The following is a 17,089-nucleotide window of genomic DNA, read 5'->3' as shown; positions in this document are numbered from 1 at the left end:
ACCTTTTGAGAAAAGAAGAATCAGGAAGTTGTTTTTCCTACAATTCTAAGAAAATATTTCCCTTGTTTGTCAGTTCTGCTTCATTTTTAAATTAAGATTATGAGCTTGACTTGTGCAACAGACATTGGCCCGTGGTATACGAGAAAAGAAGAACATCATCGTCGCAAGACTAGAGCCCAGGTCCGTTTCCTGCCTAAGAAGCCGCTACTTTGAAATATTCTATCTCTGTTACTTCAAAGTTACCCGAATATACAGACCAATGATTTCTATTCGTTTGACTAGAGAGTCATAGTAAATGTCCCCCTCATCGACAAAGCGTTAATATACCTTGAGCTGTAAGTTTTATTTTCCTACTCAAAGGAGATTTTGCTGATTCGAAAGAATAGTACTATCCAACAATCTGCCATTCCCAATTTAATGTGAGCCCCGCCAATAATTTTGAAAGGAATACGGCCCCTTTTTAAACCTATATAAAAATATCAATTTATTTAAATGATGATTAATCCATTCACAAATTAAGAATACAAAAATTTATGCAAATAAAGCTATTCTGCTCAAGTCTCACTCAGGGGATTTAAACTCTGTTTCATCAAAAAGGATTCAAATGTTTTTACATTTCCAAACATAGTTTTACTGACATTGTTAATTGAAAAACAAAGAATGGGTTTCTATAACTTTAATGACAAATTCACTTCGACTGCAAGAACCCATTGACCAAGTACTTTCGACCTAGATGAGAACAAAACAAGCACCTACAGCTCAATATGGCCCCATGTATTTTTGCCCAATCAGTGAAAATAGTCGCCAGAGGTAAATGGAAATGAAGCAAAAAAAAAAAAAATCAATGAATGCCGAGCTAGAATACTCAATATCTCACCAATAAAGCGCGAAAACATGACCGTCTCAACCAACAAGGCCCATTCCAATTTCGCCGAGGCCACGTTTTGATTCCCAGCTACATTCATAAGTTATTCTTCCCAGCTTTTATATATTTGTTTATTTATTAGTCTTGGGATCCCCTCTCTTCTCTCGAAGAAACAAAACTATAGCCTATCAGGCCAGCCTCATACAGTGAAGAAATTACAGACAAACGACCAACGCAGTTGATATGGGAAAATTTAGAGAAAGGTTATCTCAAGATATCTATGAAGGAGAGCTACGGTAATATCAGAGAGAAAATTTGCGTATAGTCAGTCAAGGAGGGATAACCCCCTATATCTATTAGATTGCGAAAATTACCTCAGCATGACCAGTTGACACCATTTTATTCTCCATATCCTTTAATTTTATTTAGCCTTCCATCTCTTTACAATAAAGAACAAATACACTTCTTAGCTCACTAGTCTCTCTTTCTTTTCACCAACGAACAGCCACCAGCCACAAAAATTATTTAAAAGAGCGGCAGGCAGGGCAACCCACGGGTCGCTCCACTGCATATCCAGCCAGATATACCATAGACACCATTTTTTTGCCAAGAATCTCAACACAAGCAAGGAAAGCTCAGCAATTAATTCTTTGTCAGTCAGTAGCTCGCTTCCGTCTATTTTGGTAACGCACATTGCGTCTTTTGGGTATCAAACTGTGTTGAGCCCTATGGAGCCAGCGTCCTATTACGGAAGTGAATGGCACACCAAGACATTTTCTACGTGGTTATAATTGCGCCTCTCACTCTTCGTTGCAGAAAACCTCCTAGAACAAGAAGAATCGCATGAGCCGTGAATCATGCGTCAAGCCAAATGAAAACGCGGGCAAAATTCGAAAGGAATGTTTTATCACTTGGAATATAGAATGTGCGGCTGTTGGTATGGCGATATGAGTGGATCTTAGAAATCATTTAAAAGTGACTGAAGACAAAAAGCATTCTGACCCTCGTGACATGGATCTGGCCCACCATATTGATTATGCCCATACCCATGACCCAGTATCAAGCTGCAGGACAGGCGTGCCGAATGGAATCCCAAGGAAGCAAGCTGCTTCACGCTGGATACGACTCTCGCAGTACTTGTCAAAAATTGGCGGAGAGTTCTGAATACTGCTTCAACCTTCAAACACACTACGCGGGGAGATCTGGGACTCTGGTTTCTACATGAACATTGGGCCGAATGTGACGGCAGATCTAGTTGAGAGCTCAGAGATCGAACCCACAGAAGGTGCAACATTATGGATGTTTTGGGGATGAATGTTTTTCTCGTTTCTGCAGGCGTTGCCAAGTCTAAGCATTTTTTTCCACCCGTTCAAATTCCAGCCTGAATGCAGTTTGCATAGCCTCGGTCTTTGCCGGCTTTTCTGTCATAAGTCCCATGTTGGGTGCAAATTGAAGCCGCGGCGTCACGTGACGCGGCCTCTCCGGCGAGGCGCTCTGCACGCCAACTCGCCCCATCACTGACCACCCGTCTTTTCCTAGGAAAGTTGGAATCTGGCCCGGAAGCCCTGGTTAAAGCTTTTAGCAACAAATGGAAACCACCGGGCGGTCGAATTATACAGGTCTCCAGTATCGCTTATGAAAGTGTTGGGCGAGGCGCTTGCCTGAAGCCTGTGCGAAGATATAGCTGTATGTACAAGTCGAAGAAACTATCACAAGCCAAAGCTCCACATTCTCCTTCCAATCGGAGAGCTCCACGGAGCCCGCGGTTCAGAATTTCACAAAATCACACTGCCTTTGCACATAGAACCCAAGATGGTGGCGACACGCAAATCACGCACATTGCAAACTCCCGAATTGGCGTTTGCCGCCAGCTCCCCAGGCCCGCGGCCCTGACTTCCCCAGACAGGCTGCGCGCCAGGGCCACCCCATCTTTCGCACCCATGTCCCTGGCCCTATCGGCACTACTTTTCTTCTTCTGGGCCCACGAGAGCACCAACGGAAACAAGAACAAAAACAAGAACAAGAAAGAACAAGAAAGAACAAGAAAGAACAAAAAAGAACACAAACACAAACAAACAAACACAAACAAACAAACAAACACAAACAAACAAATACAAACAAACAAATACAAACAAACAAATACAAACAAACACAGACAAACCACACACAGCCATGGCGTCCTCCCTCAGCTCGCTGCTGGGCACAGCCTCCATGGCAAGCTGGGAGTACCTCGTCAACTGGGAGTTGGTGGTGATCCTCAGCGTCACGTTTGTGTTCTACTTCGCGCGCCTCGTGGGCTTCCTCCTCTCCGCGCTCCTCAAGGCCGTGCTCTGGAAGCGTTACCGCGTGCGCGTGACCGTGGGTGCGTTCCGTGTGGCGCCGTTGGGCGGCCGCATCATGGCCCGCAACGTGGTGGTGCTGACCGCGGACTACACCGTGTCGTTGCTCCGCGCCAACCTCACGTGGCGCTACTGGCTCGTGCGGGCCACGCGGCTCCCGCGCGTGTACTTTGCCGCCGACCCCGCGGAGCCCGCGGCCGCGTCCTCCGCGGCCCACAACGCCCGCCTGCCGCCGGCATGGCGCTTGGACGTCGACGGCTTGGAGGTGTTCATGTACAACCGCACGCCCGCGTACGACGCCATGGACGCGGCGCTCCGCGCCGCCGCCGGCCTCGTGGCTCCTGTTCTTGCCCTTGCAGACCACCGTCAAGCGTGGCGCGCTCGTGTTGGGCAACCACGCCGCGCCGGCCGTGCTTGTGGCGTCGTTCCGCGCGGCCCGCGGCCTCTGGGACGTGGCGCCTTCCGCGGCCCCCTGCGACGCCGGCCGCTCCACCTGGGACTTCCACATGGACCGCTTCCAGGTGCACATGAAGCCCAACATCACGCACGACGCGCGCCGCTACACGGGCACGGGCCTGCCGTCGGCGGCGCTGGCCCCGCGGGGCGCACGCAACACGCCCGGCGTGCGCGGGCTCCGGGGCCTCCGAAAGGCACTCGCCCGGCTCCGCCGGCGCCGCGCCACGCACACGGACGGGCCCGCCGAGTGGCTCGGGCTCCGGCGATACATCGGCGACACTGCCGCGGGCCGCGCGGCCGCCGCGCCGGACTCGGAGGAGTACGCCAAGTATAGCTTGCTCCTCGACTCCGTGGCCACGCAGCTCGTGTACTACTACGACACGCCGGGCGTGCAGCCGCGCGGCGACGCGCCCGGGCCGCCGCGCACGGGCGTGGACTTGGTGTTGTCCACGGCGACGGTGCACTACGGGCCGTGGGCCGAGCGGCAGCGCGGGCCGCTCCAGGCGCTCTTCTTCCCCGGCTTGGCGCGCGACGCGCGGGCGGCCGTGCCGTGCCCGCCGGGCGCCCGCCGCTCGTACGCGGGCTTCGACGTGCTGGTGGTCGCGCGCACCGAGCTCATTGTGCGCGTGCCCACGCGCGAGTTCAGCAAGGACAAGGAGGAGCTCGCGGCGCGCGACGACGCCAAGCCGAGCAACACGCGGCCGTTCGGCTGGCTCGAGCTCAAGCTCGGCGCGGGCTCGCTGCTCCGCCATGCCACGGTCTTCGAGGCCTCTGCGCGCGGCTGGCCGCACACGCTCGCGCTCGACGCGGCCGGCCTCGAGGTGCGGACGTCCGTGACCCACGACGTGGTGTTTGCCGCAGAGCGCCACGCCGTGCGCGCGGACATCGGGCTCCCGCTCGCGTGGAACGGCCCGTGCGCGTGGTCCTTCGACATGGACTCCGCCGGCGGGCGCTTCTTCGTGTTGCGCGAGCACGTCACCTTGTTTGCCGACGTGGTGGCGGACTTTGGCGCCGGGCTGCCGCCCGCGTTTGAGCACCACCGGGCGTTCACGTACGCGCTCCGCTGGGCCGTGCGCGACGTGCTGCTCTTCTTCAATGTCAACGACCACAACATCATCAACGACCCGCTCGACTTCGACTCGAACAAGTACATCTGCTGCAGCGCGCCCTCGTTGGCCGTGCGCGTGGACATCCCGGCCGACGGCATGTTCGCGGCCTGCTCCACCGTGGACTACGCAGTGTCCGTGCCCCGCTTGGACGTGACGCTCATGGTGCCTCCGTGGCACACCGCTGGCGCATTCATGCACGGCTCCAGGAAGATGGGCTGCACGGGCCCGCTCGAGCTCGCGGGCGCCTACACCTACTACGCCAACGTTGAGCTCGACCACAACAACTTCGCCACCATCAACGTCACGGCCGACGACATCACGCTTCTCTTCCACGGCTACTGGATCCGCTGCCTCTTCACCTTCCGCGAAAACTACTTCGGCGACTTCGTCAACTTCCGCACCTTCGAGGAGTACATCTTGAGCGAGGGCATGGGCAACAGGGACTCCGCGTCCGCCTCGCTCAAAAGCTCGTCCGAGCACACTAGCACCGAGTACTGGAGCTTCCCCAAGGCCGAAAACGACGTCCACCTCCTCTTCTCCTTCATGGCAAGGCAAGGCATGATCGTTGTGCCGTGCCTGATCTACGACCATGCCAACCACATCAACTTGTCCTTCGACTACCTTGACGTCGACATCCACATTTGCCTGCTCTACATGGATCTCCAAGCAGACTTCAGCACCGCAAAGGGCTTCCAGGTGTCCGCAGATACCCTCCCCTCGCGGGAGACTGTCTTCGATCGCCTGATTTACAGCGACTTGCTTGCCCTGCGGGCCCCCGAAATCATCATCGACACTTTCAGCGTCCACACGCACAGGATGCTTGGGGTGGACGACCTTACCTATCACTGCAAGTGGGACTTCGCGTGCGACTTGATCTCCATCGACGGGCCCCCGTCCATATTATCGTGCATCGACATGCTGTTGGACAATTTCATCTTGGGCTACAAGGACCTCGAAAATTCCCTTATCTACCAGGTTCCCGTTGTGTACGACGCTGCTCACTTCTCATTCAGGTGTCCACAAATTAGGATCAGACTCCAAATGGATGCCCCCAAAACATTTCTAGAGGTCCACTTAGATGATGTCCTTGCGACATTCAATGATGTAGCTAACAACCGCTATTCAACTCGTGACTCTTTCTTGCTACCTCGAATCGTCATGCAAATCACGGACGAGTCGGAGGGTATCAAGTACAATGCTTTTGTGGAAACCTCGCTTCATCTAACAAACTTCGGCCAGAAACTCAACATGAAAGAACATAGAGATCTTCAACACGAGCACATCAAAAGAAATGATGCTACAACGCACAGAACGTCTTTTTTTCTATATCCCGAAGAAAGAGACGAGCAGTTCAATGCCGCAAAAAATTCGATGTTCTCGACGATCTCGCTTCCAATAGCCTCTTTCCCGCTCACAAACGACTATCTTTCGTTTTCAGAGACCAGCGAATCGCGCAGCACAGCGGAAAGCTTATCTGGATACACGAGTCTGGACCAGTCTTCGGTAGCTGGGGATGAAATGTACCCAACAACAACCTACATGGATGATGACTTCAAACCCTTGTCTCAACCAGAGGACCAATATAAGAATGACTCTTTGGTCTTGAAATTCGAGACTTTTAAGGCCTGTATTTGCCCAAAAGGACTACAGGGGTTGTCTGAGTTAGCTCTAGGCACCGAAGACTCGGACATCGAAATGTTGCTTGACAAGCTACAGTGCGGCATCATGAAGGAACTCAAGCACCTTATCTTGCCTATATCCACGATTGACAATGTGAGACTCGTGAGTCCGTTGGTCGACGTACGAATTGTTGAACAGAGCATGTCTTTTCCAGAGTCCGCCTTTTACACATCCCCATCATCGCCAGTGTTGACCTTGACCATATCGGAACCTTCAGTCGTGATTCGAAAGCAAAATTACCGTACACGCTTAGGGTCATACTTGGAAGAACAATCGGCGCTTACTTTAGCACTACATGTCAGCGATATCTATGCGTCTGTTTCGACTCCCAGCTGTTTTGCGGCTGCACTCACAGTACAGGCGTCTGGAGTTGAGTCATGGTGTACGAAAAATGAGGAGAGTACGCTGGTAGTTTCTTTTCTGTTGAATGCATTAAAAGTAAATGCTGATGAGCAAATGTTGCCAGAAATAATTTGTTTTGTGAAATCTCTATTGCAGGGAGCAGACAGAGCCATCCAGAACTTCAAAAGGAGCACAGAAAACTCTCAGAGATGGAAAAGAGACTTGATTTATTCTCTATGCAACTTTGCGTTGGTCAACAAGATACTGTCAGATCCTGAAGTGATCACGAAGCCGGCCAGGATTTTGAGATCCAATAGAGATCACGTAAGGTTTTATGAATCATGGAAAATGTTAACCAAATTAAGAAGCATAGCTGAAGAGATGATATCCAGTGAGGGAAATCGGTACAGCTCAAACAACGAATCACAGAAAGCACCAAACGATGCATTTGTCTTCGTGTCAGAAAGTTTTAAAGCCTGGAGGCCATGGGAGGGTAATATGAAACAGCGAGAAAATTTTCTATATCGGATCTACAACGAGTCAAAAGGGTTTGATAATGGGCTTCAAGCTTTCTTCAAAATCACAAGTCTTGAGATTAATCTTACAGGATCAACGGACAACTATCTCGCGTTTTCAAAAATCAATCTCCAAGCAACAACTCTCCTCGGCACCAAGACTAAAGACACGGAAAGACAAGTGAAAAATGAGAGCAAGAGAGTCGACATCGTATTGAACGTCGACGCTATTGACCTGACTTTGAACTCTTCAATAATTTCAATATTGGATCTCTTCAGAAACTCTGATATAGCAGGGAACAGGAACAGCGCAAAAAATTTCGATATGGAGAATACCGGGAGCACCAACTTTGTCTTCTCAATCCTAATCTACTTGAGTTCCTTGCGTTGCCGGTTCAATTTCATTAATACGCACGTTGATATGGCAATCAACGAGTTTGCTGCATCAACAATTGGTACTCTTTCGATGGGATCTACATTCAGTGTCGGCTGGGCTCTGACCTTGGGAGAAATGGGTATCCATTTCGGTAAACAAGATGTAAAATACTTGAGCTTGGTTTCTGAAGAAACAAGTTTGATCGCCACAGGATTGAAAGATATTTCACAGATTACTCTCGTCCTTCAGCTGAATACTAAAGATTTGAACTTGAAAGTATTCGATGACCAGAACACTATTGAAACTGTCATCACCGAATTTTTGAATGAGGATTTGAGTTCGTTTTCCGGATTCAAGACTCCTCGCGAAGGGAACAAAACTTTGGTTGAAAGTACAAAAACTGGAAATTCTCTTTTTGCGAGAAGTGTTACCCTGGCATTTAGCGTCGAGAAATTTCTGTTTTTGATAGATATACTACACCCACTCAAAATCCAAGGAATTTTGGCAGGAGCAAGGTCCAACATTCAAGTTTCTGATTTCGAAAATTTCGGAGAATACTCTCACAAGAGCTTCTCGCTGGAAATTGGTATCTATGATGTCTCTGTCATGAGGTCCAAAAGTTCCGAATTTTCCATTTCAACGACAGCCACGAGACTAGAGGATATCTGGCTCATTAAAACAGACATACTTTCAGATTACGTCAAAGTAATCACCCCTCTGCTCGTGAATTCTTTAGATACCTTCTTAAAGAACAAAAATGTCATCGAGAAGAAAATTGACACGTTGAGGAGAGCGGTACTCAATAGCCTGTTGATTCACACAAAATCCGATAATAAGTCCACAGACGTCGCGCAACAAATAACCCCAGTCGAATCAAAAACAGATAATTTTTGTTTCAAAGTTCAATTGACACAAAAATACTTCGGCTGGTTCACTTTTAAAGATCAAACTCGATTGACAATAGAGCTCGAAGACTCAAGGGTGTCATTGGCTAAGTCTGCAGGCCGGAACATGCCTATGATCCCTGTATCTGGGGAGTTAGTTTTTCCCGTCACCAGGATCACAATATACTCGCCTCTGTTTTCCATTGGGCTCTCAACGTTATTGGACTATCATCTCTCTGTCAAACTCTTGAACAACACAGCTTCAAAAGAAAGTGGACAAGGCGGGCAATCCTTACAAGTCGAATCTGAGTATTTCCGTGTCTGCTTGAGCCCCCCTATTCTATTCAAGATCTTTGAATTGACCGATGGTCTCAAGCGCGTAATTGATGAACATGACAAATCTGCAGCTCAAAGACTGCCACAAGAGCAATTGCCACCTTTGAGAAGCGGTTCAAGAAGATCTTATTTCACCTCAGTCCACGTCTTATCATACAACTTTTGTATCGGATGGTTGTTTGGAGCCTCTTATAAAGACTATCCTGGTTTGATTTTGGGAGCGGAGAGAATATTTGCAGTAACAAAAGCCGATTTGGGAAAATTGACTGTAATAGGTGGATATCTTTCTGTTGCGCACGGATCTTCCTCCTCGAATTTCTACAGTTCCACTTCGGAGATTGATAACCTCAACCGTGCTTTTATGCCCAAATTACAATTGAATTATTACGTCGATCAGCATCAAAAGCTTTGGTTAACGCTCAAAGGTGATGAATTAGATGTCCGATGCATGTCAAATTCAACGGTTTTAATCGAGCGAGGAATGAAGTCTGGAACTGAGATGCGCAGCTATTTCGTAGCAAAATCAAAGAGAGCAGCATACATGAAAGAGAATTCCAAGGAATTAAAGCTCGTCACCAAAGCCAAAACTGAAGCTCCCAGAAAAACTTTCAACCCTCATTTTTCGGCAGTGCAATTCACAGTTGTATTCGTGGGTGCCAGGGTCTTCATCTATAAGCTTCAAGAGGACAATTTACAGGAGGAGCCAAACTCACTTACTCTCCAATCTCCAGCCATGCTGATGGTGATTGACTACAAACACTTAAAGAATGCCTCGGTGAAACATATTTTAAAAACTGAAATCCTCATGTCTCAATCCGATAATACTGTTTATTCTTCTTGTGTCCCGGTGGTGGAAGATTTTGTGCACACATTTAAGGATTTGTTCAAAATTTCTCAAGAGAAACAAAGCTTGATTCAAATTCCCGATAAGGAGAGCAAGCCCTCCAATCTTGGAACCGAATTTGGCAGACTATTTGAACAAGCAGACATTCATGTTGGGATAAGAATTGAAAAGCAAAAAATTTCCTTGAGTTGTGAACCAACGGCCAAGGTTGCCGCTGTTGTTGAGTATGATGGGGCGTCTATTATGGCATGTTCCGGCGTGGAAGCCTTTGACTCAATATATATTCTTGGTCAGATAAACTCGATCTCTGCGTCTTTACAGCACATATATTCCGATGAAAGAAGCGGATCGCTTTTGATCAAGAATATTGTGTTGTCAAGCATGTTAGGTTTCAGACAAAACTTAGAGATTGTCTCCTCGTGCTGCATTTCAGACATTGGTGGGTACATCAAAATGAAACAGTATCAAGACGTTGATCTATTTCGTGATATATGGTTTCCGGAGACCTACTCTTCAAGTGTACAAGAGGTACATGAAGAACCATCAAGAAATCATACACAAACACCGAAAAATTGCAAGGATTCCTCTGTCTCCGGAGTCTCTGTTGCGCTAGATTTCATATTCTCTAACATAATGTTGGAGGTTGACTTCGGACCCGCTTTGGGGATAATGGCTCTTGAAGTCGACAAAGGTTGGGCATTATCAAAGAAAATATCAAGTTGGTCGTACGAATTAAAGCTCGGATTCCAAACTTTGCTCGTTGGATCTGAAGGTCGTCTTGGAGGGTACTTAAAGGTGGGAGGCTTTTTTCTCAACTCTGCTGTTGAATGGAAGCTAGACGAATTACCAGTGCTCGAAGTACCGTTGGTTCATATGGCTGCAGGCTTTGGCGAAATTCAGCTCAAGTCTATTTTTGATGAACATGTGTTTGCTTTTGCCAACTTGAAAGGTTGGAGATTTGATGTGTTCAACAGAAAGAATGGTACAAACGTCTCCAAAGACCATCTTTTTGTTTCGATTCGCTATACCCGTGCTGAGGCATATTTGACATCTTTGGCAGTATCCGACTTTTACGACATTTATGAGACCATTTCTCGTATGATTGACGAAAAGCGCACGTCCTACAAGGAGATTCTCAAGGATTCCAACAAAGAGAGCTTGATGAGTAGAGCATGCTCCAGCGAGTTTCTCGAAGTGGCTAAAAAGTTAGACACTCAGATCGAGGTCTTCACTGGTGTAACAACTCTTCACGTGTATCCGCACTCATTTCATGATAGCAAGGTGTTTGTGATTCATCTCGATAGGTCAACAGCCAATTTCACGCAAAATGAGTACGAGTTTGGTGTTTCCAACCAAATTGAGTTACAACTTAACAATGTGAAGGCATCCTTCTCGAGCACAGCCGGGGCAACGAAAGAAAACACGCAAGAGTTTGATGTTGATGCGTTGAGCGAGTATGCGTCCAGAGCTAAAGGCGGTACCATCCTAGAGTTTCCTCGTTTTATGATTTCAATGAGGACATACCAGAAGTTGGGTACAAATGTCGTGGAGTATCTTTTCCAATCGTCGTTTGGGGGCACGGTGGATATCAGATGGAATTTGGGCTCGGTGAATTGTGTCCGTGAAATGTACTCGGCACACAAGAGGGCGCTTTTGTCTAGAACAGAGGCTTCAAAGAACCATGCTGCAGCATCCAAAGAAGACCTCGATTTCAACGACATCATTGCACAAAATCCAGTTAGTTCGACGAGCAAGGCGGGAGAGGAGGCGGAAAAAATGCTATCATCTACTGAAGCTCCCCATAAGGATTTTGACAAAGATATACAGCAGACGATGGAGAATGTGACGAGCAAATCAAAGTTCACATATTTGGCATTGGCCCCCGCGATCATTGAGGCCCCGCGATTGAAAGAACTTGGCAACGCCACTCCGCCTCTTGAGTGGTTTGGGTTGCACCGGAACAAGTTTCCTGATGCCACGCATCAGCTCGTGATCGTCACGCTACAAAAGCTCATCCATGAAATTGAAAGTGAGTACTCGAAAACACTTGGAAAGGCGTGAATGATATGACGTTTATTTGCATCGCAAAACTACTATATGTACAGAATAAAGGGCGTGGGGGTAGAGCAGTGCGGAAATTTGAGACTCGCCAGACTTGACTCGCAGACTTGCTGCTTCTGCCGGAAGTTTTTAGCAAAGATTTCTTCCAAGAGGCTGAATCCGTTCAGCCCGGATTTCACCCAAATCAATGAGTTAAATACCATCTGCCTTTGGCCTTTCTTCTGGCTAAGATCTTTCTGCCGTTTCTGGACTTCAAGCGGGCCAAGAAACCAAAGGTGCGTTTTCTTTTCAAAGTCGAGGGCTGGTAGGTGTTACCTCTGGACTTGAAGCGTTTTTGTATGAGTGAAGAGATCATCAGAAATGCCGAGACAGGCTTTGGATGTTCCGGCAGCGCAAGCTGGCGAGAAAGCGGGGAAATGGGCGAAGATGAGAAGACCGCAGGCTTGCTTAGGAGAGAGAACTGGCGCAGGGCAGCCATGCTGAGAACAGCGGCTGGTCTAATGCATCTGGCCAAGGAAAACATGCTATGGCTTGTTGAGGATTTCCCACTTGGGTCGAGGGAACCGTATGCGAAAAATTCCACCAGCTGAAAAGCCGAGCGGTCCTGCGCAGAGCAGCCCGCACGACAAGGTCGGGTTTCCTGTATACATGCCCCAGAGTATTCTGAGGGCACTTTTTTTCGATGAGATGCGGCAGTTTAGTGTTGGCGAGTCTGAAACGAATTAGCAACAAAGGCTGGGCCACACATTGGAAAAAAAAAAGCAAGGCATGTCTTCCAGACCAAGAAGAGCTGCGCCAAGCTCGTTGAACAACGCGGTGATCTCGCACGTGACGGGCGTCAAGCCCGTGGACCAGGCCCGTGCCGAGGCCATTTTGACCAAATTCATCTCCACCAGTGAGGCAATTGCCACGAGTAGCGCCAGCGAGGCCATTGCCTTCTCGAAAATCGGGCTCTCAAACACGTCAGGAAACAACCCCATTTTGGGCCAGTTGAAAAGGGTACAGAGAGACTTGAGGGGCTTGCCTCCTCTACTGGCCGAGCTTGACTCGCCCAAGAGACCGGCCGATGAGAGTGCCGAGGAGCCCAAGAACAAGAAAATCAAGTTCAGCGACGAAAACGACCTGGACAGCGCCGAGGCAAAGTCCGCTGGCGACGAGTCCAGCGACGAGACTGCGGAAGGCTCCGAGAAACCAGATGAGAAACTGAGCGGGGAAGAGTCTGAAAAGGAGGACGAGGTGGCAGATGCCGCTGAGAATGTGGAAGAAAAACAGGAGGAAGAGGAGCAGGAATCAAGCGGCGAGGAGGAGAAGCGCGAGAGGAAGAGACAGAAGAAGTTGGCCAAGAAAGAGAAGAAGGAGAAGAAGAAGCAACTGAGCAATTGAAGCAATCCGCGAGGGCCATCAAATGGCGACCGCAGAGCGGCCGGTTGTTTGCAGAGCGGAGGAAGCCGCGTTGTATAATAGAACGATAAGCATAGACCAGCGGACCGTAGACCGAGGGGACCAGATGAAGAACATGGGAGCCATCTTTTGGGACAGGGCAGTTTGAGGGGCTCTCGGTGGGAGACGAGCAAGGGCACATGGCCCATATATCATGGCACTCGAAACTCAACTATATTGCCGAGGGCTTTTCAGTGCTCTTCAAAGAAATAGGCAGGAATAAGGGGTGAGATTCCCACAAACCCGACAAGAGAATTGCACAAATTTGAAGAGAGACTTGCACAAATTGTGTGGGAAAATTTGTGGTCGAATGTGCCAACTAATTACCAGGCCAGATTTTAGCCGCCCCGCGTCATCAAGGGAAGTTCCCATCCTGCCAGTAAAAGGCCCCGGGAGACCCAAAAAAATAGGCCCGTACGACGGCCCAGAATATGCAACAAATAAAACAGTTTTGAAAAGTAAAAACACCATTTGGCTTGTCCCATGGCCTCATCCAGCGTTGGTTTGCATGAACACGCGCCTGCATATAGACCAGCAGTGAGGGCCGAATAGGCAGGGCCGGCTTCAGAACACCCCAATTATCAAGACGCGTACAAGATCGGCACGTGATCTCAAACCTTCCAGAAATGAAAGGCTATAATTTTATGAATCTTGAAAATCGTACTTTGAGACTTTGACGGGCATTTGACGAAACTTGATGAGCTTTAGATGAGCCTTCTGCGATGGCGAGAACCAATGTGCCAGACTACCGGAGACCTTGCCAGTATTGGACGTGGAAACCACGAAGATTTTCCTTTAAGAGGTTTAAATTTATTACTTTTTGAAGGGGTTATCCTCCTGCAAAGTGGGGAATTAGATATACTACTTCTATTAAGACCTGCTTCTCTGCTAGCTTGACTTATAATATCAAACGGGAACATCAGAGAAGTAATATCAGTATCTAACGAAAAATAACATGTAGCTAGATGGAATAGCGTCTGGAGCCCCATGACATCCAGTGTCAAGCCCCATTAATTTTTTCTCCCATACTTTAGTTTTTTTTTTGGTGGGACCACACGCAGCATGAAAGGACAGGGCTTAAGTTAAGACGCTTTATCGATGCCAGCAGACGCGGCGAGTTGCAACGCCCCGCAACCCGGCTGGAAAGCAACGGTGCTTCTGGCCGTTTTGTATATTTGGTAGGTACATCTGATCAAAAAAAGGATTATATTTTGCTGCTTTACTCTGTTTGAAGGGCTGGTGAGTATCTTCCTGGAATCGAGACGCGGTGCGCCGCCCGTTAGTCACGGTATAGACGAGAGTGATTCTGAGAATTCTGGGGTTTGTGAACTTTTGAGGAGATCTTTTGGAAGATGAGGGAGGATGAAGGAGGATGTTGGTATTTATATGGAATTTATATGGTATTTAGAGGTATCTGGATAATATCTGGATGGTAATTGGATGATAATTGGAAAATATTTGAATGGTACTGGAATGGTGTCTAAAGGGTAATTCTAGGTTATTAATGTGTAATTTATGTGTTATTCATATGTTATTCATATGATATTTATATGATATTTATATGACATTTATATGGTATTTGTTTTATTTATATGGTATTTATATAGAATTCATATCGTATTTATTTTATTTTTATGGTATTCATATGGTATTTATCTTATTTATATGGTATTCATATGGTATTTATATGATATTTCGAGGGTATTACGAGGGCATCTAGAAAGAATACAGAGACTATCTGGATGGTATTTCTATGGTATTTAGAGGTATCTGGATGGTATTGGATGATAATTGGAAGGTGTTTGAAGGATAGGATATTCGAATAGTGTTGTCATTTATATGTCATTTATATGGTAGATAGAAGTAATTTAGAGGGTATATAGATTGTATTCAGATGGTACCTAGATGGTATTTAGATGGTATTTAGATGGTACTTGGATGGTATTCAGATGGTACTTAGATAATATTTAGATGGTATTTAGATGGTATTCAGATGGTACCTAGATGGTATTCAGATGGTACCTAGATGGTATCGAATGGTATTTGAGTGGTACTTGGGTGGTATCTACAAAATATTTATATGGTATCTAGAAGGTATGGAACAAGGGATGTCACTTATTTTGATTTTTTGGAGAAATTAGAATCAGAAATTGAGCTCGAGGAAAATCAGAACTTCAGTGACTCTTCGTTCAACTTGCGTGAGGATGCCAGAACTCGAAGATCTTACAGATGACCTTTTGAGAGGTTCCAAAATCGAACATGTATCCTATCAAGCAATTTATGAGATTGATGCTAAATTTTTCAAGAACCGAAGCACATCCGGATTGGAGTTCTAGCTTTTGGAAACCACCCTGAAGAACTTCAAGGACCTCCCAATCCCTCCAAACATCTCCCAATCTAGCACCACCAGTCTATTATCTGAAGCAGCGAGTGTATTCCTGAGTATTTGTCTCTTCTATATACTGTGATCTATGTTCTGTGATCTATGTCCTGTCTATACTCTGTTCCCTAAATTCTACATTCTTCCCTCTACATTCTCCCCTCTGTATTCTGTCCTCTTTGTTCCGTCTATACTCTATCCTGTACATTCTGTTCTCTATTCTCTGTACGCTATAGACTGTCTTCTATAGTCTGTCCTCTACATTCTGTCCCATACATTATGTTCTCTATACTCTGTCTTCTATACTCTAACCGCTATATTCTGTCGTTTATATTCTGTCTATTCTCTGTCCCCTACATTCCATCCTTTGTACTCTTTCCTCTATGTTCTTCTATACTCTGTCTATACTCTGTCCTCTATACTGCTTCCTCTATACTCTGTCTTCTACTTAGTCAGCTATACTCTGTCCTCTGTATCATGTCCTCATACTCTATCTATAGTCTGTCCTGTGTATCATGTCCTTCATATTCTGTTTATATTCTGTTCTTGATACTCTATTCTCTATACTCTGTCCTCCATATTCTGTCTAGTCTGTTCTTGCTACTCTGTCCTAATACTCTGTCTGTTCTCTGTTCTCTGTATAATGTCCTCATATTCTGTCTATACTCTGTCCTCTGTATTCTGTCCTCATACTCTGTTATACTCTGTCTATACTCTGTCCTCTGAGTTATGTCCTCATATTATGTTATACTCTGTTACACTCTATCTATACCCTATTCTCTTTATTATGTCCTCATATTCTGTTACATTCTGTCTATACTCTGTCCTCTGTATTATGTCCTCCGTACTCTGTCTATACTATGTTCTTGATACTCTGTCCTCTATACTCTGTCTATTCTCTGTTCCCTACATTCTCTCCTTTGTACTACTACCTCTATGTTCTTCCATATTATGTCTATACTCTGTCTTGTATACTCTGTCCTATATGCTCTGTCCTTCATATTCTATCTATAGTCTGTTCTTGCTACTCTGTCTATACTCTGTCCTCATACTCTGTCCTCTATATTCTGTCCTCTATATTCTGTTATACTCCTCTGTATTATGTCCCCTTATTCTGTTATACTCTGTCTATATTCTGTCCTCTGTATCATATCCTCATATTCTGTTATACCCCCTCCTCTGTATCATATCCCCATATTCTGTTATACTCTGTCCTCTGTATTATGTCCTCATATTCTGTCTATACTCTGTCTATACTCTGTCCTATGTATTCTGTCCCCATATTTTGTTATACTCTGTCCTCTGTATTCTGTCCATACTCTGTTATACTCTGTCTATACTCTGTCTATACTCTGTCTATACTCTGTCCTCTGAATTATATCCTCATATTATGTCCTCTGTATTCTGTCCTCATACTCTGTTATACTCTGTCTATACTCTGTCTATACTCTGTCTATACTCT

General features: G+C 46.7%; 3 protein-coding genes across 3 annotated transcripts; 2 read left to right on the top strand and 1 right to left on the bottom strand.

The window, feature by feature from the left end:
* Positions 1-3,037: 3,037 nt before the first annotated feature.
* On the top strand, positions 3,038-11,807 carry METBIDRAFT_11635 (uncharacterized protein; the record flags this gene model as incomplete). Its single annotated transcript, XM_018854044.1, has 2 exons — positions 3,038-3,538; positions 3,564-11,807. 2 exons carry the CDS (start codon positions 3,038-3,040, stop codon positions 11,805-11,807), a joined length of 8,745 nt encoding a protein of 2,914 aa, XP_018711561.1.
* A 184-nt stretch (positions 11,808-11,991) lies between these two features.
* On the bottom strand, positions 11,992-12,162 carry METBIDRAFT_78139 (mitochondrial 54S ribosomal bL34m domain-containing protein; the record flags this gene model as incomplete). Its single annotated transcript, XM_018858829.1, has 1 exon — positions 11,992-12,162. One exon carries the CDS (start codon positions 12,160-12,162, stop codon positions 11,992-11,994), a length of 171 nt encoding a protein of 56 aa, XP_018711560.1.
* Positions 12,163-12,575: 413 nt separating this feature from the next.
* On the top strand, positions 12,576-13,190 carry METBIDRAFT_11634 (uncharacterized protein; the record flags this gene model as incomplete). Its single annotated transcript, XM_018854042.1, has 1 exon — positions 12,576-13,190. The coding sequence occupies one exon, from the start codon at positions 12,576-12,578 to the stop codon at positions 13,188-13,190; it is 615 nt and encodes a 204-aa protein (XP_018711559.1).
* Positions 13,191-17,089: the final 3,899 nt, after the last annotated feature.

This window comes from Metschnikowia bicuspidata (genome assembly GCF_001664035.1).
Source record: "Metschnikowia bicuspidata var. bicuspidata NRRL YB-4993 chromosome Unknown METBIscaffold_3, whole genome shotgun sequence".
Lineage (NCBI taxonomy): Eukaryota > Fungi > Ascomycota > Pichiomycetes > Serinales > Metschnikowiaceae > Metschnikowia > Metschnikowia bicuspidata.
The sequence above is the reverse complement of the archived record's forward strand: the minus strand, read 5'-3'. Positions and strand labels throughout refer to the sequence as shown.